This window comes from Schistocerca americana, chromosome X (genome assembly GCF_021461395.2).
Source record: "Schistocerca americana isolate TAMUIC-IGC-003095 chromosome X, iqSchAmer2.1, whole genome shotgun sequence".
In the NCBI taxonomy this organism is placed as follows: Eukaryota; Metazoa; Arthropoda; class Insecta; order Orthoptera; family Acrididae; genus Schistocerca; species Schistocerca americana.
In genome coordinates this window covers 777,228,244-777,251,576 of record NC_060130.1, presented here as the reverse complement: position 1 = coordinate 777,251,576, position 23,333 = coordinate 777,228,244, and the positions used below count along the sequence as shown (strand labels likewise).

The 23,333-nt window shown below is 44.3% G+C and overlaps 1 protein-coding gene across 4 annotated transcripts in view; it reads right to left on the bottom strand.

Annotated features, from left to right (window-relative positions):
• The window catches only part of LOC124555733 (PTB domain-containing engulfment adapter protein 1-like), a 154,248-nt gene that overhangs the window by 36,685 nt on the left and 94,230 nt on the right, over positions 1-23,333 (bottom strand). For all 4 annotated transcript variants that reach the window (XM_047129757.1, XM_047129756.1, XM_047129755.1 and 1 more), the window contains exon 3: positions 10,092-10,156. In XM_047129757.1, the coding sequence (XP_046985713.1) occupies positions 10,092-10,156 (65 nt within the window). The remainder of the gene's footprint in view (positions 1-10,091; positions 10,157-23,333) is intronic.

The following is a 23,333-nucleotide window of genomic DNA, read 5'->3' as shown; positions in this document are numbered from 1 at the left end:
GTGACATTATCGTCAGGCTGGGAAGGCATTAAGCATGCAATGAGGCAGGTTACGCCTCAAGGTCATCTGTTGCCACCGATTGGATATTTGTATCCATTCCTATTGTGGATGAGGCATCAGTGAGACCCAGGTCCTCAGGGAACGCTGAGACTACCACCACCACCACCATGTCCTTTTCTTAGCAGATTTTGTTTGCTTTCCCTACCCTCTCTCTTTAGGGGCTTGCTGAGAGGTCTTATCCGAAGTAGCTTCAGGCACGGATGATCATCTGGGTTTAGGGGGCGCTCGACATCATGGTCATCAGCGTCCTGACAAAGCCAACATTTAAATCTTATGGGTGGGGACGAAGGTCTGCTGCAGTTCCCACCAGTTTAGGGATGAGGCCTGACAGTTCACAAAATTTCACCACTCTTAACACTGGTATCTGTATCTGTGAGAATGGTGGGCAGATCTCCAGCCAGACTGAGGGCTGCCCTAATATCAGTATACTGGACACATTTAGCAACAAAATGTGGAACTGAAAGCGGCACGCCACAAACTTCACAGAATGGTGAATCCTCCTACCAGTGGAAGTTATGTGTGAAAGGGCTTTGCCCAATTCGCAGTCTGCTAAGAAAATCTCCTTCCAGCAGCGATGCTGGCGTCAAGTCCTCCAAGCCTTTGTGGAAGATTTGAGCGACCACAGTTTGTTGTCTGACACCTGCAACCATTCTGTCTACCACTGACACATGACGCATCTGTCAGTAAATGAGAATGGCATGTAACAGGATGGGACATTGACGGACAGCACCATCCCAACATGCTTCCTTGGCAGCTTTGTCAGCCATGTCGTTAACCTGTATCCCAACGTGGCCAGGTACCCAGCAAGAGATCACCACCTTGCCACAGTGTTGGAGCCACTGTAAGGAGTCTTGTATGAGCTGAATCAGCGGGTATACAGGATACATTTGGTGAAGCACTTGCTGTGCACTAAGAGCCTAAACAGACAAGAAACCGTATGGTGATGTCTGAACCTTCTCCAGTGCCATCAGAATGCCATGTAACTCCTAATTTGTAAATTGTTCTGGAAGATGCACTTTAAAAATCGTATCAGGGAAAACCGCAGAACAACCGAGAGCAGTTTCCTGCTGGGATCCATTTGTATAAACGATGAGTACAACTTTAAATGTACTGTGTCAAGCTTAAAACTACTTTGGGCCTCTGAAGACACCATGGCGTCAGTGTGTTCCAACACTGGGTGTGTATTTTCATGCCAGAGATATCCGGATCCTCGAGACGTGTACCAAATGGCTGCGACAGTTTGGGCCGATTCCTGAACAGTCGTTCGGAGGGGGGTTGGATCACTGAACTAAATGCCAATGACTGAGGTATATGCTGAGATTTTCAGCACCTGTTTAGCCAAAATGATACGTAGCTGAATCCAGAGTGGTGGTTCACCAGCCTCTGCACACCCACTCTGAACTGGGCTGGTCTGGTCTGAAAGGCTAGTCAATATCCGAATGCGCTCATGGTGGACAGCATCTAACATCCGGAGGTAGGAAGGACAGGCCGATCCATAGACCACACTGCCGTATTCTAAGCGTGATTGAACAAATGCCCTATAGAACTGCAGGAGGTGGGACCTTACAGCTCCCCTTGTTTTTCCACCAAGGAATTTCAGAATGTTCAACAACCGGAAACCCTTTGTTCGTAGGTCTTTTAGGTGTGGGAGCCATTTTAATTTCGAGTCAAATAATAAACCTGAAAGCACACAGTCTTCTCAGTTGAGAACCGAAAACCAGTTGTCTGGGCCCAGGTTTCCAGCCCTCTAATGGTCAGCTGTAGCTGCTTCGTCGTCGTCATAAGGTTAGAGGAATCGTAGACTACCGCGAAGTGCCCCACTAACAGAGCATTTGACAGGGGTCTTGACTGCAGAGGAAAAGCCATTGATAGCGATGGCAAACAATGTGGCACTGAGGACACTGCCCTGGGCACACCATTCTCCTGAACATAGCAATCTGACATGGCATCACCAATGTGATAACGAAAACGCAAGTCCTCGAGAAAGGATTGGATCAGAAGCGGCAGGCGTCCACAGTTTTCCCATTCATGAAGTTTGCGAAGGATGTTGTACCTGCAAGTAGTGTCATATGCTTTTTCGAGTTCAAAAAACACAAACTAAATGGTTTCGGCGTAAGAAGGAAGCCTGTATCGCCGTCTACAGTAGAATTGAGTTGTCAAGAGTGGAACGGTAGCACCTGAAACCGCACTGGGAGCGGCTCAGGTGACCTCGGGACTCTAGCAGCCAGACGAGGCGGCGGTTGACCATGTGTTCGAAAGTCTTACCCATACAACTAAGAAGGGCGAGACACTGGTAACTGTTAGGGGCTCTATGGTCCTTGCCTGGTTTACAGAATGGAATTAATATTGCCCCCTTCCAACTCTTAGGGTACTGTCTATCAAACCAGATCTGACTGGAACAAGACAGGAGCTTCAGAACACAGATGAAGCACGGTATAATGGAGCTCATCAGGTCCTGGAGCAATGTGTCTGGCTGCAGATAAAGCTGATTCCAATTCCCATATGGAGAATGGAACGTTGTAGACTTCCTCATTATGCAAGAAGAAATTGAAGTTCCTCATCTCTGCAGTCTGACAGAATACCTAAACAGCAGGAGCTTGTCTGGATGACATAGTAACAGTAAATAAGTTTTCAGCTAAAACGCGAGCAATGTCTTCTGGCGTGTCCATCAAGAGCCTATTATTTGACAAGACTAAGGAGATGTGGATTACCCTTGCCCGAAATCCGTCTTATTGATTCCCAAACCTGCGCAGTGAAAGTGAACTGATGAATGGAAGTCGTGAATTCCCTCCAGAAAGCCCTCTTCCGTTCTTTGATCACTCGCCTTGCATGTGCTCTTGCAGACCTTAAGGCCTGAAGATTGATTGTCGTTCGACACCGTTTGAGGTTCCGCAGAGCTATCCATCTGGCCCTGATTTCCAATAGTCATCGTCTGAGGTGGTTACTAGACCTGGGGATGGACTCTGCGGTAGCCCTTTGGATCTCTTGAGTGATACGGGCCACCGCCTCCTGTGCACAATCCTTTTGTTTACAAATCGCCTGTCTACTGTACTGTAATCATCCACCTACTGCCCACCGTCCTAGTTGGCAGACAGATCCACACAGGGTCACTAGAATCTAAATCTAGAACTACTTCCCACTGAACAGTCGGCAGTAGCTGGGGAACAAAAAGGTCAATGGCTGAAGAAGACCCTGTAGCTGTGGAAAAGTGAGTCGTCTGACTCTCGTTCATAAGCCAGATATTCTCAGAATGGACGAGTCGCTCCATCATCCGACGACCCCTGGAGCAAGTAGTAGGCAAGCCCCACAGCACATTGTGGGCATTGAAGTCCCCCACAAGGAAGAATGGGCTTTGAAATGCCTGGAAAAGGTCTGCAAGTGCGTCCACATCCAAAGCGTCTTGGGAGGGGGGGGGGGGGGCCGTAGGTACGAAGAACACACTGATAGTAAAGGAACTTTCACAGCAAGTGCTTGCATGGTCGTGGTAAGAGGGACAGGAGAGGAGTGGCATCTGTCAAAGGAAAATAGCCACTCCACCTTTAGCCCTGTCTCCAGTAATATCTTGCTTCCTGTATATGTGGTAGCCCCATAATGCAGAGGCGTGTGAGACTAAGATGCGTTTCTTGTTAGCAGATGCAGAAAGGTTTATCCTGGACCAGCAGCTGCAATTCTTCTAAATGTGAGCAATATCCATTCAAATTCCACTGCAACACTGAAGTCCCTACATAAGCCACTGGTTAGCGATGGTGGTTCTTTTCATTCTCCTCGGAGACAGTGATTTACCGAGGTCAGGGAGAACGTTAGCTGGTTCTGTGCGCTCTGGTTCCTCTGATTGGAAGTCCATATCCTCAAGAGCGTAGGTTCCATCAGAAAGTGAGAGAACTCTTCGATCTGAAGGTCTACCTACCGCTTTTTTGGAGAATTACTTCTCGAAGGACATTTTTCTTTACTGACAGGAGGAGGCGGCTGCCTGGGTTGCGGGGACGGCTTAGTTGGCTTCTGATGTTGGGAGTGGTATGTGGCTTAGGAGGTAAGGCTACTGCTGACGGCTTCCGAACGACGTCAGTTGCAAGCGGAGCGTTTGCCCCACAGGTACATCGATAAGTGCGTGTGCTCTTATTTTAATCCGTGGTCCGAGTTTGTGTGGAGGCATCACATTTAGCGATTCGTGTCTTAAGGGCTGATGCAAAAGAAGTTGCGAAAACCGGTGGTTACATGGCTTTGAAAGCCTTCTTAGCTTCACCATAGGTTATATGTCTTTACTTTGAACTCTTGAAATATCCTTTCCTCATTGTAAACCCCACATTTTCTGCTCCACACTGGGTGATCCCAGAGCAGTTTACACATTTCGGAAGAAATGTACAAGAAGTCCCTGATTCTTGAGCGGAGTCTCAATAATTGCCACACGTAGCCTTCCCGTGACATCCCATAGTGGCGTGGCCAAATCTTAGGCATATGTATCATCACATGGGGTTAGGAACAAATGGGCGAACCTTAAGGGGATATATCCAGCACGGATATGTCCCGGTAATTGTGGAGTATTAAACGTTAGTATAAACGTTGCCGATTTTTCCAATTTGCCATTGACTTTTCAGTTCTGCACCTCCATGACGCCCACATTTTCTACTCTTCACTTAACTCCGCAGAGTCCTTCTACATTATATCGGAGCAGGTAACCACGCCCTTATTAAAATTAAAGGTGTTATGCAACTCAGCATCGACTGGGTAGTCATGTAAGGCCTTACATCCCAGAAGCTTAGATATTTGGTTGGAATTAGCAGTTTCAACTAAAAGCGTTCCATTACGAAGACGTTTGACACTTTTCCCAGACCCAGCAATATCTTCCAATGCCTTGTGAATATTGAAACTTGACAGTGTGGTACGACTGGTACTTTTAATTGCGATGGTAATGTAGCTGCAGCTTATGTTTACGTCAACTGAACAGGGTGTACTCGTTGAAATTTAGGTTTAGCCTCTTGGTAAGTCAACCGGTCCACTATCTTACTCCATGATTTACCGCTCCTTTTGAAGTACTGTGCAGTCTGGCGAGTAGGGCTCTCCGCAGTTGATGCAAGTGGGAGGAGGCGCACAGGGAGTGGCTGGATGCAGTGGACGTCCGCATTCTCGACATGTGGCGTTGCATGTGCAGCGGTAAGACATGTGCCCTAATTTCCAGCACTTAAAGTACTGCATAGGGGGAGGGACGTACGGTTTAACGTCACAGCGGTAAACTATCACCTTTACCTTTTCAGGCAATGAATCACCCCTCAAACGCCAAGATGAAGGCACCAGTATCAACCCTGTTGTCTTTGGGTCCCCTGTAAACGCGCCGGGTGAAATCAACACCCCACCGTTCTGGATTGGCGCGGAGCTCGTCGTCGGACTGCGAAAGGAGGTCCCGATGGAAAATAATATCCTGGACCATGTTGAAGCTTTTATGGGGAGTGACGTGAACAGGAATATCACCGAGCCAGTCACAAGCGAGTAACGCCTGGGATAGGGCTGGGGATGCTGTCTGAATCTAGAGTGCACTGCTTCTCATCTTTGACAGCGCTGTCACTTCCCAAACTGATCCTTAAAATGTTCAAAAAAAATTGAGGCTTCATAGGTAGAAACGAGTCCCTGTCCATTCTACTACAGACTAAATATCGAGGTGAATATGGATCTTTCTGTAGCCCTACGTTCCTAGCATGGTGCACTGAGGGAGGCAAATGATTTAGAGTCATATCTGTCAGCATTGTACTTTATCTTGCCCTTCTTAGGCACTGCTAGCGCCGTATGGTCACCAGTAAGATGACTTAGTCCGCTTCATTGCGGGTCATCCTCTATGTTGAGACTCTGATCAGGGGCTCTCCCCACGGGCGCCACCCAGCCACAGCGAAGGCCACCTGGCATGATGGCCATTGCCGGGAGTCCTGATGCCTTAGGAAGACAGGCATTTACTCCTTGGCATATGTGGAAAGTTTACAGCTCACATCAGCAGTGCAATCCCTGTGTTGTCACGGGGCAACCACCAAATGAGTACATGACGGCCCCACCACAACGGACTGGCTGCTGTTCTGGGTATTGGGCGCAGAGAAATCCAGTACTGTCATGGAAGCACTGGAAGAGGACAGGAAGCACTGGAAGAGGACAGGAAGCACTGGAAGAGGACAGGAAGCACTGGAAGAGGACAGGAAGCACTGGAAGAGGACAGGAAGCACTGGAAGAGGACAGGAAGCACTGGAAGAGGACAGGAAGCACTGGAAGAGGACAGGAAGCACTGGAAGAGGACAGGAAGCACTGGAAGAGGACAGGAAGCACTGGAAGAGGACAGGAAGCACTGGAAGAGGACAGGAAGCACTGGAAGAGGACAGGAAGCACTGGAAGAGGACAGGAAGCACTGGAAGAGGACAGGAAGCACTGGAAGAGGACAGGAAGCACTGGAAGAGGACAGGAAGCACTGGAAGAGGACAGGAAGCACTGGAAGAGGACAGGAAGCACTGGAAGAGGACAGGAAGCACTGGAAGAGGACAGGAAGCACTGGAAGAGGACAGGAAGCACTGGAAGAGGACAGGAAGCACTGGAAGAGGACAGGAAGCACTGGAAGAGGACAGGAAGCACTGGAAGAGGACAGGAAGCACTGGAAGAGGATGACATTCCCCAGAAAGTGTCCTCGCCCAAATAGTTGAATTGCAGGTGGAGATGCAAAGCCATGGTAAGAGGTTCAGGAGATTGAATCTAAGGCCACTATGGATAACTTTCACCACGTAAGGCTTCCTTCCCCATATGGCCCACACTTTTGTAAAATTTGGAAAGTGGCAGGTAAAAACCATAAAAATGGAACCTGAACTTACAGGGCCGATAAGTTAGAGACTTTAGTCCCCTCACGACAGGCAGGGACACCTCGGGTCTATTCTAACCCCTGGACCCAAAGGGGGAGACTTCGATTTATTGTTAAATATGACGTAATTCTTCCAGCTGTATTAAGGTGTTGGTTTTACTGGCAACTAGTTTCGATGTTGTTACATCATCTTCAGGCCCTAAATACAACATACGTGCACCATTAACTTTTAATCAATACTAAACAGAACAAACTTAATACCCGGATTATACCTACGTTTTAGTGCAATATGTTGTTACTTCGATGAGTATGTATGCGTCGAATAGTCTGGTTCTCAATACTGTAAGGGGAACACTTCCACGATTTCGTATCCTTGGTGCTGAAGTTATCTTCGTTACGATCTATGAACCACTACTTTTGATTTCATACTAGTAACTACATGCCTTCCGCATGGAACACGCCCATCTCACCACCGACTACTAGTGTTAGCCACTTATGATCGCTATCAAGTATAGCGAGTTACTTGTAAAATGTTGTCTACTTAAATGTCCTACACGTCATAATAACGAAGCACGACCGTTTCTCCGTCCGCTTACCGCGTGTTTCTGTTACATCACTTAGTATCACTTAGCTTCCTTTGTAGATTCAAAGTCAACTTGCTTGACGATACTTTAACTGTTTCTCTCGCGTGTAGAGATTCTGCTGTTTAATAGTGATTGTATGGTAGTTCAAGTGTATATCCGCTTATACCTAGTAGAGAGTTCAATATGTTATTTCGATGAGTAACTTGCCCTCCTTAGATTTTTTACTTTGTACATTATCAACTTCCGTTACTGTAGTCTGTCTGAATCAGTAAATTGGTCTTTTTGTCAAAATAATTGTGCTTCCAACTTTCATGCTCGTTTCTTGTAAATCAGTGGGTAGCCGATATGCTTTAACTATCAACGCTACACAATTGAATTATAAAGATAAGTAAAATGAATAAATCACCATGTTATTGCAGTAGTGATTGGTCCAGTAGACTATTTGCCCATAGTAAAGAGAGATTAAGAGTATCATTGATCGTTAATTAACTAATTGACACTCGACGAGATCACATACTTAATACATGAGTTACCCATGTATTTTACTGAGTGGCTGTGTTTGTATGTACTTATTAAAGGAACAAATGGGTTACATATATGACTATTTCAACTGACATTAACTAGATTGCTTCTATTTAGAGCATTTCCATGTACTTGAGCGTGCTTTTGACCATGTAAACTTACTGGAATTTATTTTAGACCTTGGTCATAGCCTTCGATGAGACACCGAAATAGAAATTATTTCAGTAACGTAAACTTATACTTTCATTGGAATGAATAGTTTTTTAAATTGGTTTGTATTTTACACTATTGACTACCTTATATCAACTGGGTTTCACACTTTTTCGTGTCCCTTATTTCATTCGTGATGTTAAGATCAAAGTTGTCTAAGTAAATTACGCCACTTACCTTAGTATGACGACAGTAATGAATTTTGCAAACTTAACTTTAGTCTACCTTGCCCACCGTTCACTACTAGTAAACAATGACGTTTACGTAACGTATGTCTGGTTGGCAATATCTATGTTCTTTTTACAGTTCATTATTTAAAAAAATTTACGATGCTCCACGCCTATATTATCCGTTAGAATAACTGCTTATGGCTTAAGCTTTTATATACTCCAATTTTTTTAGTATGATATTAACCTATAATAAAACTATTGTGCATATATAGCTTCATTTGTATTTAGTGATACCATTAAATGGCTAGCGTCCAGAGTAATTAGATTTTTGGTCATTTCCGTTAAAATGCCATCAGTTTCATTAAAATTATGCATTATGTAATATGGTTGGAATATAATTGTTTTGCATAACAACTCAAATTATTGTTGAGTCATTGGTTGTTTATGTATGGTATGTTGTATTTAGGGCCTGAAGATGATTGAACAACATGGAAACTAGTTGCCAATAAAACCAACACCTTAATACAGCTGGAGGAATTAAGTCATTTTTTTAAAATATATATTGTACCAGCTGACGTCCCAAGTCGTCCGTTTTAATGATGGATATACGAACTTTCGATTTATTGGGAAAATTCTAGTTAAGTGTAACTCACATATAACCGAGACTGTGTATAGAACACTTGCGCAACTTATTCTTTGATACTGCTCGAGTATCTGAATTCCCAAACCATTAAAGGAAGACATCCAAGCAATTGTGAAGGATACTGCTAAGTTAATGAACGGTAGGTTAGATCAACACGTGATTGTTACCGAGATGCTCAGCGGTCTATAACTGCATTCCCTACAGGGAAGGCTTTCCGCGAACCACCACTGACAAAATTGAGAAAATTGGCATTTGCGGCTGATTGCACAACGATCCCACTGCCAACACCACATCTCGCGTAAAGACAGCGAAGATAAATCAGGACTACTATGGAAGCATATTGACAGTCCCGCTCCGTCATATGGTTGCTATGAGAGTAAATATGTACGTGACTTAACGATCGAGTCGACTTCAATATTAGAACAGTTTTGTTAACCTGAGCTTGATATTGTGCCAGAGTGGTACAAAGTCGGATCGAAGGCTTCACACAACGATCTGATCAATACCAACGAACTTGTCGCGATCCACTTTATTATTTCTTCCACCAACGTCAAAGAAGCTCCCTGCACACACTATGTGCTAGAGCTCCAGTTATCTGCCAGGCGGTTTTACAGTAATGCACTAAGCTGTCGTTTCAAAAATGTCGACTAACTGCAGTCATGCAAATACCTGGCCCATACGTGTTTTAAGACATCCAGATGAATGTGCTAGGAAGTATGAACTCAGTGCATAGTGGACAGGGAGACCCCATCAATAATTGGTGGCTGATTTCCGGAATGGATTCATGTGCTGCTGAACGTTGACTGCCGCACCACACGCTTTGTGAGATGTTTCACCGCCATGCCACGACAAGCACACGTTAGGCGTGAGGCTATGCTGTGGCCTCCAACAGCGACACGGCAGCCAGCGTGTTAGATTATTTCTTAAGTTTTTAAAAGCATGTACGCAATTTGTCAATTTTCCTTTCGAACGAACGAAAGTTCGAATCGGCAAATCTCTCTCACGCAGTAATGGAAACTTGTTTTCTACATTTTCTGGTCTATGAGCAAATGAGTTACGTAATGGCGTTCAGGATTTACCTTGACTAGATAGGCGATGTGGCCGCGCTGCAGAGCATCTGGCGGATGGATCCAGTTCCTATTTCCTGCAACAAACAGTTAAGGACCAAAATAGTTTTCCGACTTAAAGCTATACAAATATATTACATGTAAGATGCCACTGACACCATGTGTGAACTACATGCATGAGGACTGTGCCACTGATTAGAGTAATTTCTCTGAAGAGATCTCAGAGGTCCTTAGGTTTGCGAATTTTTCAAGAATTTATCAAAGTTTTCACACGTGTCTCAGCATGTGACGCACGTGGTATTACAGTTAACTGCACAGTGAGTAGGCTCACAATTTTGGTCCGTTATGCGAAATACTTACCATCCAACTGATTTGTAAATTTAATTGTAATAACTGCCAGTATGCTTCTATTTTTACAGCTTTGACTTTTGTTATTGCAATGCAGTTTTTAATTAAGGTCGAACTTTTTATCGACGAGGTTGTTCTAGTTGTTCGCTTGGGAAGTAACACTCGTTTAAAACGTAGGTGCAGCGATTTACATGCTACAAGCCGAACCTATTTCAGGAAGTCTGCGAGTAAACCCACTGCTAATGATATCTGAAGCTGCTGTCACTAGGCATCTGAAGTGTGATCACATCAGAGCAAAATCTGCTTTGGTTAAACCGAAAAAATAGTTTAAGAAAATAAAACCGAGTGATCAACAATTTGGTGCCAACAAAAGTTTGATAACTAGGTTACGTTATTTCTTACACACTCTCGCCAGTTCTTGTTAAGAAGACGTCACGTAACTAGGCCACGCGAATATATACAGCGTAAGCTTACTTCCTAAAGCGATGCTGAACTACGTTTCTTATGTCACGGAATGTACAACACATTATTGGCCACAGAGGAACTGAATACAGAGCAGGAGCATCCTATTACTCAGATTAAGTAGGGCACTGGACATACTTACCGTAAGTCTGGGTCAGCTAGACAGAATGGTCTGTTGGATCCTTCCCGCCGTCAAGTACACTAATAATGTTCACGCGGTGTGGCTGCGTCAATTGAGTTGTGCGACTGATCTGGAGGAGAAGAGCAGGTGGTTCGAGTACAGATGGTGCTTTGTGAAGTTTCAGAAAACACTTAAACCACTCATCCAAACATTCGGGAAGACCATTATCAAAGACTAGGTTCCCATTTTCGTTCGTTTATAATTCCTTTAAACTACCTTAGTTAACCCGCCAGGGTAGCCGAGAGCGCTAACGCGCTGCTTCCTGGACTCTGGCAGGCGCGCTGGCCCCGGATCGAATCCGCCCGGCGGAATTAACGACTAGGATGGATGTGGTTTTTAGGCGGTTTTCCTCATCCGCTAGGTGAATACCGGGCTGGCCCCACGTTCCGCCTCAATTACACGCGTCGCAAACATTTGAAACACGTCCGCACTATTTTACTATTTACACTAGACGCAGACAGTTGGGGTACACTGATTCCGTCCTGGGCGGGGGGGGGGGGGGGGGGGGGAGGGGTGTACAGGGTGGCGGCAGGAAGGGCATCCGGCCGTCCCTCACACGAACATTACTAAATCCGTTGTAACCACGCCGACCCTGCGAAACTATGGCGTAAGCGAAAGGAAGAAACCACCTTAGTTATCCGATACCGACTTTTTTTTAATTGAACTAACTTTTGCAGCAGGTTGTTTACACAGATGATCTGTACCCTTATTTCATGTCTATTAGCGTGGCTGCTTCGTCGTAACAATAAGACCCTTTTTAATAATATCTGCAAGAGATGTGGGAAATCATGTATAGCTAGCTTTCTGTAAAGAAATGTTTTTGCAGAGCAAGCGTAACAAACTAAACGAACATTTTTACTGCTTTACGTGATACTGAAATAGACTGTCCTTGTATTTTCGATATTTAACTCTTGTTTCGCCACACCTGCCATTAATAGTTCAGCTACCCCGTTAATATTGCGAGATTTTTATACACAGAAGGGCACACTAAACAAAACTATTCTTGGTGTATACTTTTCTGTTTACTGGAAGGGACCTTTCCATCTCAGATTGAAGCTGCCTACAGTTTAACTAGAAACGAGGAAGTTTATGTGCCAAGGTCGACACTGTTTCTGCTTATTAACCGTTTTCAAAACTCATATTCCAGGAGTATGTTCTAATGCGATACACGTAAGAGCATACAATTTTCTGTAAATTACCTCAAGCTCAGAGTGCAATTTGTCATTACTACCCGAGTTTCCTGTGACAACGGCTGTCATTTTTTTACTTATTTGACAAATCTTCGGTTTAATCTCACCATACTCATCAACAATTAATGCCAGTGGCAACAGTACAGACTGATTAGAATTTTTGTACGTTAATGTTATAGGCTACAATACGAGAGGCCATACTTATCACTATCTTAATTGAGCGTTCGTTTCAAAATACGCTCAAGCATTGCTGAGGACAAGAAATTCTTGAACGGAAGTTACCTGTACGATTTGAACCGGCCGTCTAGGCGTTTGTTTAAATACGCTAACTCTGCACAATAATGCTTAAGGCGCTCCAAGAATTTAGTCTCAGCTGGGTGAATGCCCAGGCGAATTTTAACGCGTTATTCCGTTGCAAACACTGTGGTTACTATTATCTCGTGAGCGAAAGTATTTCTCGTCCTGTCGATGACAACTAAGGTAGGACAGAACGAGGAGTAACATCCCTTAATGAGATATTGGATGTTTGAGTCATTACGGGGAGCTTTCTGCAGCTTCAAGGCAAGGACTAATTTAAAGTGCCAAGACTGCACCGCGCCAAATGGCTCTTCTCTCACGCAGAGTTCCCCGAGGCTCGTGTTTGAGGCCGCAGCATTGAGCTAGCACTAGCGATTCCGTTCACACGTTTTAGTGAAGGTGTGGCTGAGGCACATTCTTCCCTGTGACCTGGCGACGGCCTTGGCACAGCGCCGACTGCAGACCTGACCAGCCGGTCACAATAAGCCACGATAAGACGCAGCTTCCTACATCTGCCTCAGTGTTGTGCAACAATACACACACACACACACACACACACACACACACACACACACACACACACACACACACACACAACTTGCCTCCGGCGGAACGTAACCCGGATCTCTGGCTTCCTTCGTGAGCTCTCGCTGAACTGTTCTCACGACCTGCAACGCAGCTATCTCACCAAGCAGTTCTCTCCGTCTATGTCGCTGCAATGGATCGGTTTTAACATTAAACCGATTATCTTATGCAGAAGACTAGCAACATATCTAACTTCAGTAATGTAGTTAATACTATCCTAACTGTCAGACCACTCAGTTACTTTATAAATTTACAATTAAGAAGGTAACATTTGAGTCTCCTTGTGTCAGTTCTCACCTATAAAAAAATCATGTTCATTTTATCCATTCCGCAACATTTTTTACACTACCTGCATTGGAAATACCTATTAACAACGAAGTTTGTCGTCAGGTTTTGTCTTTCGACAGTTTTGTTACTCTTGCGCTGTTTTCTGAAAATCCTAAAATCCAATACTGGTAGGTTCAATACATGAACGCTGGGTCACGTTTCTATTATTAGTATAAACCTGCCATTTCTTACGTTATTTTACTCGCGGCTGTTATTTCAGAAAATTTGACTATTCTATTGCACTCAATCTGATTCGACAGATTAATCTGTGTTCTTCGGAAGTTCCGTATTGGCTCATACGGTGGTAAGCAGAGATCAATATCTCCGACAATGAAACATTGCCCTTACATCGCAAGAAATATACCCGGGTTAAAACTACCCGGAAAAGTTCATTATTCAGCCAACCCAGTCTTCCATGGAGTGGGTCCTTGACTGTACATGTCCCAAGTTTGTAAAGCTTTTAAATTGCTCGATGGGAAGTAACCCGATTATCAGGAAGGGAATTTTAAGGGCACTGCTACCTATTTAATCTAGTAATACAAATTTAACATCCGTGATTAGTCCAACTGTGTGCTGAGCACATTTTGACCACGTTACACTCTTGAAATAGTCTGAAGCGAATTTTACTTCAACACACTTCATTTGAAACGTCGCCATCGGTGAAAAAGTCTATATGCATTATACGTCGAAACGGTGGAGAGGTGCAGTTTTCTGCAGTTCTGAATGCCAACCGTCATGCTGGCTGACGCTGAAATATACGAGCCCATTTATCATTACAATTTGAATTTCGAAAGCATGCTACATTTTGTTCCATTTACTTAAATGTAACTGGTCCCAGAATACTAACAGCGCATTTAAAAACTTTATACAGCTTTTTAACAGTAACATTTGAAAATTTAAATTCATTCTATAAAAGTTATTTTAATTAAAAGAAACTGATTAAGTCCACACAATTATTACGCACTGCGACGGTATCAAAATTAGGCAGGACTCCTACCTAGATAGCAGCACAATGACGACTTGCTAACTAAAAACTAAACTATCACGTCCAGATGACCGCGCAATGCAGACCGGCCGCCGTGTCATCTTCCGACATGTTATATGGATAACGTGTGGTTGGGCATTGATTAGCACACATTCTTCCAGCTGTTTTTCCATACACTGGAGTCTATACCCTACACGGATGTTCCTGAACTGGAATTACAAGGTTGTTTCTGTCCACTCGCCTGGCAGTAGCGTAAATATAACATGGCTCTTCTGTGTCTCAGATGTGCTGACCACTTAGCTACAGGGGTGGACCTTGCAAACAACGTCTTTTACAAGGTGAGGCGGCGGTTCTCCCAAGCAGCAAGGTAGAGGCCCGCCCTACGCGCGCAGCTGAACCGTACAACTCAGTGGATGAAGGGTCCCATACAGAGACAGCACTGCAGGGACTACTACGATCCACCGATTATGGATCCGACGGCTTTCCTGTTTGAGCACCATAGGAAAGCAGGATGAGGTTAGTACTCTTGTCCGTGCAACCGATTCTCCACGTAGGCATTCCTAGTCATGTAGAAGGTTCCAAATTACTCTTTTATTCTCCCTGTATGCTGCATAAAAGGCAAGTTTAGAGCATGTCAGGGGGCTTTCTTCATTCATCTGGTAACTAACCAAAATATCTGTATGTATTAAGTACTGATTTTTATTTCCTTTGAATTATTCAGTTATGAGCTCCGTTTTTCTAGTTTTAATGTCGAGCGTCTTGAGTATTAGATCAGCAATTCGAAAATTCTAGCAGTTACTTTATGTCGTTTGAAGTGGTACTTTTAAGCCTCCTGTACCCGACAGTGAAATTAGTTTTTCGAAGTCGCACAATATCAATCTGAGTTCATATTTGGCCTGTTAGCGCTGTAGGGATTGAAGAATCGCTAACCAAGAACATGTAGCGTGGAACCTATGCTTTCGTCACTGAAATCCTGGAATGAATAATTCCATGATTATTAACACTATTGTCTTTGACCAACACTCCGAAGCTTTTCTTTTTCTTGCTTACGTACTGTCCATATTACGACGTATTCCAGGCTGTTTGTATCATAATGCCAGCGGCAGTTTCTCGCCCTGAAGCTATGTGATGTAAACTAGCTTTCCTTCATTTGTAATTCCTTTTAGTGATTATCATCTTCAACAAGCTGAGCGTGTTTACGACTGTTAAATCACGGATGGTAATTTACTGTAGTGCACACTTACCTATAGTACTTACATAATTTTCGTGTGTGTGTGTGTGTGTGTGTGTGTGTGTGTGTGTGTGTGTGTGTGTGTGTGGTTTACTCAACCTACGATATCGTCAGTTAAACAGCTCTGTTCATTTGCGTTTCACGTTTCTCGGAAGGTATGTTAATTTTATGTTACCTATAACTAGCCCCGCATTAAGACCATTTCCGCTTCAGGAGGCAAGCAGGATACCTGTCTAACATTTTTATATAAATATATTTAAAACGAACCCTGAAAGCTCAAAATCTGCGTACGGAGGGCTCGTTAGCGAGACCTTAGGAGCTCAAGTGAATCATTTGTTTATTTAGGTTTGTCATAAATACAGCCAAAAACCCGAGTTTCTCTTAATTTTATCGTAGGCTCATACTGAAACGTCGCAATTGACAGTGCGTAGACCTTTTCATTTTACTGAATTGTCTGAGCGTAGGCCAGTGCTTCGATTAAAAGCGCGTGCTGAGAAAGTACTAACCCTCTAATTTACAATTAATTGGCTAGGAACATGGCAGTAGACTGCCTTCGATTAACTATTACTTTTCTCCAGGCGAGAGTGATGCAACGACAGATTCTTCCGTCTACATACAAAGTCATACCGTTAAGACCACACCATTCTAGAAGAATTCCATCAAAATAGAAATCTCAATGTCTGAGCCATAAACACGAGGGAACATCGTACCAAATTCAGGAAATCTGTTTAATCCGTCAGCACTGTGCTGGGAAGACAACACTTACCTGATTTACGTTGATTCACTACTGGCCTTTTTGATCCGTGGCAACTGGTAATTCTCGCGTTGTTACCGCTATTAAAGTTGGGATTAAAATCCCAATCATGGCTATCCGTATCTTGGGAATTCCATGTCCAAAGAACGGTGAACACAGGTTTAGTATATGCAAGTCACTTCCGTTTCTAACCTATAAAGAATAATGCAGCACTTTGGTTCTCGATCCCGACTACTCCCCGATTTCGTAACAATCCGGATATTCGGATGCCGATATAACATGCGTAATAACAGCCAGGCTTTATGAAATGTGAAATTTTCTGAGAATTTTTCGTTGTCTATGTTGGGACAGAAACTAGCCTTACCATTCAGTCGCCTACAGGCGAGTCTGCAAGTTCTTTTAGGACTTCACTGACAAGCTGAGGACGATAGGCCATATTTAGCATTTAAACCAATGTATTTTTAAAAAGTTTTATGTTCAACAGGAAATGGCACTAGCCATGGTACGTCAGAGCCTGCAACAATCGCTCGAACCGTTTGATCTTTACTATTTTTTTATTATGTGAAGTTTTGGATCCAGAATATGAATTAACTGATGGCGACGGGTGATAGGGAACTTATCTTCCATTACCGAAACTTCCACACCCCAGTTTGTTGCTCTTCGACACTTTCGGTAAGGCTAAGTCTCCATTCTTAACATAATGTAAAGCGTAGTGCGACGATTCCGAACGTCAAGTATGGAAGTGATTCATAGAACCTACCGTGGCGAACAGTACTTATATTTTGTCATGTGTTAAGAGACGCGCTGACAAATCCCAGCAGCAATTTTTGTGACCTGTGTTGGAATGGTCGATGTTGTTCCTACACACCGTGCAGCACGCTTAACTGAGTTTCAGAGTAGTACACTTACGGAACTGCATTCTAGCACTGGTTGCTGACCGCAGTTTCAGCACGATGGACAGCACAAATGCAATACGCAATCACAGCTAACGGCATACTAAGATTATTCGCTAGTACGAGCAGGTGTAGTGCGTTTCTCTAATTTAAAGCCGTTTACTTTCTCCGTCACTGGGAGACATTGGCTAATTGAACAAGCTATCTAGTGACTGGTGGCCACCAGAGAGGCGACGATTCATCTTTGTGTTCGTAAACAGTTCTGGAGGAGTCGAGATCTGTAGAAGGTAGCTCTGTCGTCTGACTACAATCACCACTGGGAAACAAAAACTGGCCATGAGATAGACCGGATCAGCCAAAATACTTTCTCGATCCTTGGCAGTAATGCGACCTTGCAGAACAACCATAGGGCCCATGGAATAGCACAATATGCCTGCTCAAAACATCACCGAACCCTTGTCATGTTTCATTCTTCGAACGTAAGCGCCACCAGAAGTTTGAAACCGTTTAAAATACTCATCCGACCAAATGATTTTCTTCCGCTGTTCCGTAGTCTACATTTTCTGGCTTCAGCACTGTTTTTCCATCACTGTTTAGTGCTTTTGAAATTCCAGTTCGCACTGCAATTCCCTGGTTACGGAACTCATTTTCGTGTTTTGGTGCTGACAGGGTTCGCGAGTGCGACATTCATTTCTGCAGTGACTTTTGCAGCTGTCTTTTTGGTCACATTCTTCAGTGACGGTCTGTCACGATTACTGAGCGCACACTTTCGAGCACGTTGAGACTTAGTCGACGATATTTTTCTGCTTTCCCTGTATGAAGACTAAATCTTCGATACAGTACCTCTTTGAAGAAGTGGTTAACACTTGACAGTCGGGAGGACGGCGGTTCAGCCCCGCGTCTGGCCATCCTGATTTAGGTTTCCTGATTTCTCTAAATCGCTTAGGGCAAATGTCCGGATGGTTCTTTGAAAAACTGCCGTGCCCTTTCGTTCTCCATCCTGCCCGAATCCGAGATTGAGCACTATCTATGAAGACCTTATCGTTGACAGGACGTTTGGTGTCTAGAGGCAACGAGGAAATAAGAGAACTTCAGCGCCCTCTGTTTTAAAAGGAGCTACCATACGAGCATCAATGACGTGCACATGTTCGAGTTCACTTACCTGCAACAATGTAGTCTCAACTACACAAAACAGTTCTCTCCACAACTCACTTGCAACGTACCTACGAAATTTCACAGGCGTCGCTTATTGTCAAAACCAGCGGAACATGCAGGCTTCGCTGGAATCTGGATTTAAGGTTGATTCATTGACAGGGTATAGGACTAAACAGCAAGGTCATCAGTCCCGCGATTCCAAAGTTACACACAGATGTGAGGACGAGTCAATCTAAAACGAGGAAGTTAAAAAACACGTGGGGTAACACGGACTTCCTCATCGAGTGGGTGTCCACAGTTACTACCACACAGTGTCCACCATAAAGCGAGAAGACATATGCCCAAAACGCAAGCACCTCATGGGTGGTGGGACACATGGCTTCACGTCACATCTGTAGAACTTAACAGTCTCTGATAGGGTATCCCCTCAAAAGCCAGAATGAAGGCGCCAGTATCCGTGTGGTTGCCTTTGCGACACTTCTGCACACGTCAAACAAAATGAGCGCCGCATCGCTCCAGTCTAGCCTCGAGTTAATCAATTTGCAGGATGAGGTTCCCATGGAAACTCATTCCCTGGACCATATTCAGAGATTGGTGAAGGGTAATGCACACTGGGACTTTGCCAAGCTGACCACAAGCACCAAGAGCTGCAGATTGGGAGACAGAAGCAGCTTCGGTCAGCAGGGAACCTGAACGCACCTTACTGAGGAACCCCAATTCACTGAACTTGTCCTCGGTATTCTTTAAGAACAAGAGATTTTTAGCAGTGAATGTTCCCATCCGTCCTGGTACAGACGAGGTAGTGGGGAAGTTTACACGCCAGGACAATGATTCTTACCCTCCTCCCATGGTGTAGCCAGGGAACAGAACTGCTGGGCCACAGAAAGCTACATTCATCGATCCTTCACCAGTCAAAGAGACGGCCGTTTGAGAACGGCCAGATTTTTGCTGTCTGATACGCTTCAGGCGCCGAGCATCCGCCCTGACACCACCCACTCTGACCAGGGGCTCTACCCATGGGCAGCAACCACCCACAATGCTCCAGGAAGACACGCAACCACTCCTTGGCATACATGGGGAGGGCAAAGCTCAGGTATCGGTAGTGTGATTCCTGTGTTTGTGGACTCAGCCAGATGGGTACACAACAGCCCCAACACATGGACTGACTACATTTGCTGATGACCTAGCAGGGTGCAGGGGGGCTACGGTAGGGAAAGGGGGATACGAATCCACGCCGCAGGCGCCAGGCAGAGTACTTTCACAAATGGCTCACACTAGAAACAATTTGGAAGTGGAGGTAGAATCTCAAGCGGGGACCTAAATGCTGACAGGATGAAAGAAGAGGCAGAAGGAACAAAATTGCAAGCAATATGGGAACCAAACTTTCTGACACATTAGAACTGTGTGCTGGACCGAGACTAACTCGGGACCTTTGCCCTTCGCGGGCAAAGGCTCTACCATCTGAGCTAGCCAAGCACGACTCACGACCCGTCCTCACAGCTTCACTTCCGCCAGTACCTTGTAATCTACCTCCCGAATTTCACAGAAGCTCTTCTGCGAAACTTTCAGAACTATCACTCGTGGAAGAAAGGATATTGCGGAGACATGGCTTTGCCACAGCCTGGGGCATGTTTCCAGAATGAAATTAAGTGAAGTGAAGCTGTGAGGAATAGTGGACTGTCCCTGGCCCAGGGGGGTGGGGGGTGGGGGGGGTGGTTTACGTTCAGGCATGGGTTTCTCGCGGTGTTCATATTTTCGTCAATCCCCCGTAAGTAAAGAGCCAATGCTGGGGAGTGCTCTCCGGAAAAGTAAATTAGGAATCCATTCAGACCTTGCGAATTTTTTCTTTTGAACTCTTCCAGTTACTTTTGAGCGTTAGGGATGTCCATTTCGATGACCTCCGTACAGCAGTCTGCAATGGTCTAACGATGGTACACCTGCTCCTGCTTTAATCTTTTTTTAAAGATGGAATTTGTAGAGTGAGCTTTCTTTCGCTGTGATAATGCCACACCAGACTGGTCGGCCAGTAGCGGAAGCCTTCTAGTCACTCGACAATTTGACGTGGTTCAGTAAAACTTCCTCAAAACAATCGCCTGAGACTCAATTTTCCAAATCACTCAATTTTCCAAATCACTCAATTTTCCAAATTGGACAACTTTCCGGAATACACCAAACTTACTAGGCTACATAAAATTTGTCAGGCAACTGACGCAAAAGTCAGAACTTTTAATTATGCACGTATTTACGTACGTGCTCTCAAACGCAGTAGATGCTTATTTATTGCATAGTGTGCGATGTAACACTAGACTATTACACAAAATGATGATAAAACTATTGCGTATTTTCACTCAATTCGTTTACTGTTGTGTTCACATATTATTCCCACGTTTATTTCCTTTTATCGATACATATTAAGAGCGAAACTTCTTTGAATTTCCTGCTGAAAATAAAATTTTACAATATAGAACAGTTTCGACAGCTTCCGAGTATTTGTGCGCGCTGAAATTGCGTAACAGGTTATGTATGCAATAGCTTCTTCACGCTTATTAATTCTGAAGTCATCACTTCGAATGCAGTCAGTGCACAACATGAAATGTTTCGGATTTTAATTCAGGAATAATTGCATTTTCTTGAGCTTCGATGGTCACAAATTGTTATTTGCGTTGAAACCACTTTTTGTTGAAGCATTTGTTAATGATTTCTGGCTTTATTTCCCTTATAGCCAAGCCAAAGCAATTTATTGCATCCAGGACAGAAACTTACCATGCAAGAGGAAATGCACTTTCAGCTCCAACAGTAAGAATAAGAAACTTCAATAATTTCCTATAATGGGAATTCAGTGTGTAAATAACCTTTGTCCATGGGCTGTGATGCTGGTTGAAAGTGCCAGGAAAAAAGCTCTTTCTCGTTTGCTAACTTTACTTTCTCGTGGCAGGTTGCATTGTCTTGGGAAAGACCTTTGCGATTTCTTTTTCATTTTGGTAGTGAATGAGCACAGCTATTCTTCCATAAAACCACTCACTGTCCATGCCTTTTTATTGCTTCGACATGTGAGTAGAAGCTTACTGACTACGTTTTTTTGGAACAACGCGGTGTTGCCACCTTTCCAATTATGGGTTGTTTTCCATTTCGCGCTTAACGTGCTTCCACACAGGAGCACAGTGAGTGTCTTTGGTCACTTCCGCTGGTGGACTTTTCACCTGTAGCTGCTCGAGACTAAAGGCAATGCGCGATAGAACACTCCCGTTTCATCGGAACTGAACACGTCTTTCGGGTCATAATTCGAAGTCAGGCTGTACAGTATTTTCTTCCGCTCTGTTGCTACACTCTCCTGCACATCGATAGCTTTCCCAGACCCTTCATTCCACACGATGTTGTGCGTAGCTTTGAAACTGTCCAGTCATCCTACGAATGCCTTAAACTCTGCATTTCCAAGTTCTGGTGAGTTTCGGGGCGGAAGTCTGCAACTTGCGACCAGACAAATTTATGTTTTTGTCCCACGCACTTACGAACCATCCCCACACTGTTGCGTTCATTTCTTCATTTCCCGTCTTTTTCGCCTTTATTTTCACGTACCCGTTCCCTTTCATCCATTAATCTTGCGTATTATCCTTATTTCCCGGAATGTAATTTGTGTTTCATCGCATTTGAAACTCAACCTTACTTCGCGCACAGAGCGTCTCACGCGCCTTTATTACCTTAATCTTTAATTGTTAGCGACACGTACTTTTTGTTCGACATGTTATCACCAAGTGCTATTAGTCAACAAACTGGCAGAAAATAATGCAGGTCGTGCCTTTCTTTGCAATTATCAACCCTGCAGGGTTAAACACTGTAACATGACATCTACCTCTTTCAATGCATATGATGTTTGGTTTGTGGGGCGCTCAACTGCGCGGTCTTCAGCGCCCGTAGAAACTCACTATTTTTTTCACAGTCCAATTTTTTTAGAGTGGCCAATCGAGCCACTGTCACGAATGATGACGAAATGATGAGGCAACACTAACACCCAGTCCCAGCGGAGAGAATCGCCAACCCGGCCGGGAAACGAACCCGGTATCCCGTGATGCAGAAACAGCAACGCTTGCCCTAGACCTTTCAATGCATAGATTGCAGCGGAGTGTTCTAAAGTGCTCAACAATGTTCTAGTGTTCGCCCACGTACGTCAATAATAATGGACAACGAGAGATGCCGACAAACATCGCTCACGAACCATTTCTTTCGATGTGCCGACACTAAGCTGAACTTGTTCGTTGTTGCAAGGAACGGTGCAGGTTTGTCTACACCCGCAGTTCCAAGCTGCGCAGACCCTCTTCTTGGTTTTGCGCCCTTTAAGAGGATTGTCATGGCTGTATGTCTTTGTAGAGTCGTGAATAACTAATTTACACTAATTAGTCTTTCCCACGTTGTACAATGTATTGATTAAGTCTCAAAATTTGCGTCCTGATACCGCGTTAGGCACGTCCCGCTTTATGCAAGAAGTTAAGCATTTGAAAGTGCTTTGAATGCATCGGGATAAATACTTGTAGGGGTTGAGAAGACTTACGAATTATTCACGTTCCGCTTCGATCGAGTTATTTTATCAGTCTTCTCGGCTCTGCAAGATCTTTCGTTTACGTTTGATGATGGAAGTTGCAAGCTCAGCGCATCAGTATTTTTGTAGACGAATGCTGCGATGACCGGGAGATGTTCTTAAACTTTAAAAAGTTTACCAGTCTGCTCAATTTTTTCCCCAATTTTGTTATTAAACCAAGAGGGGTTTTATATACTTAAGCCACTGTTGTGCTTACTTCTTGACAGAGCGACTTACAGTCAGTTTAAACTTTGAACATAATTCTTTTATGTA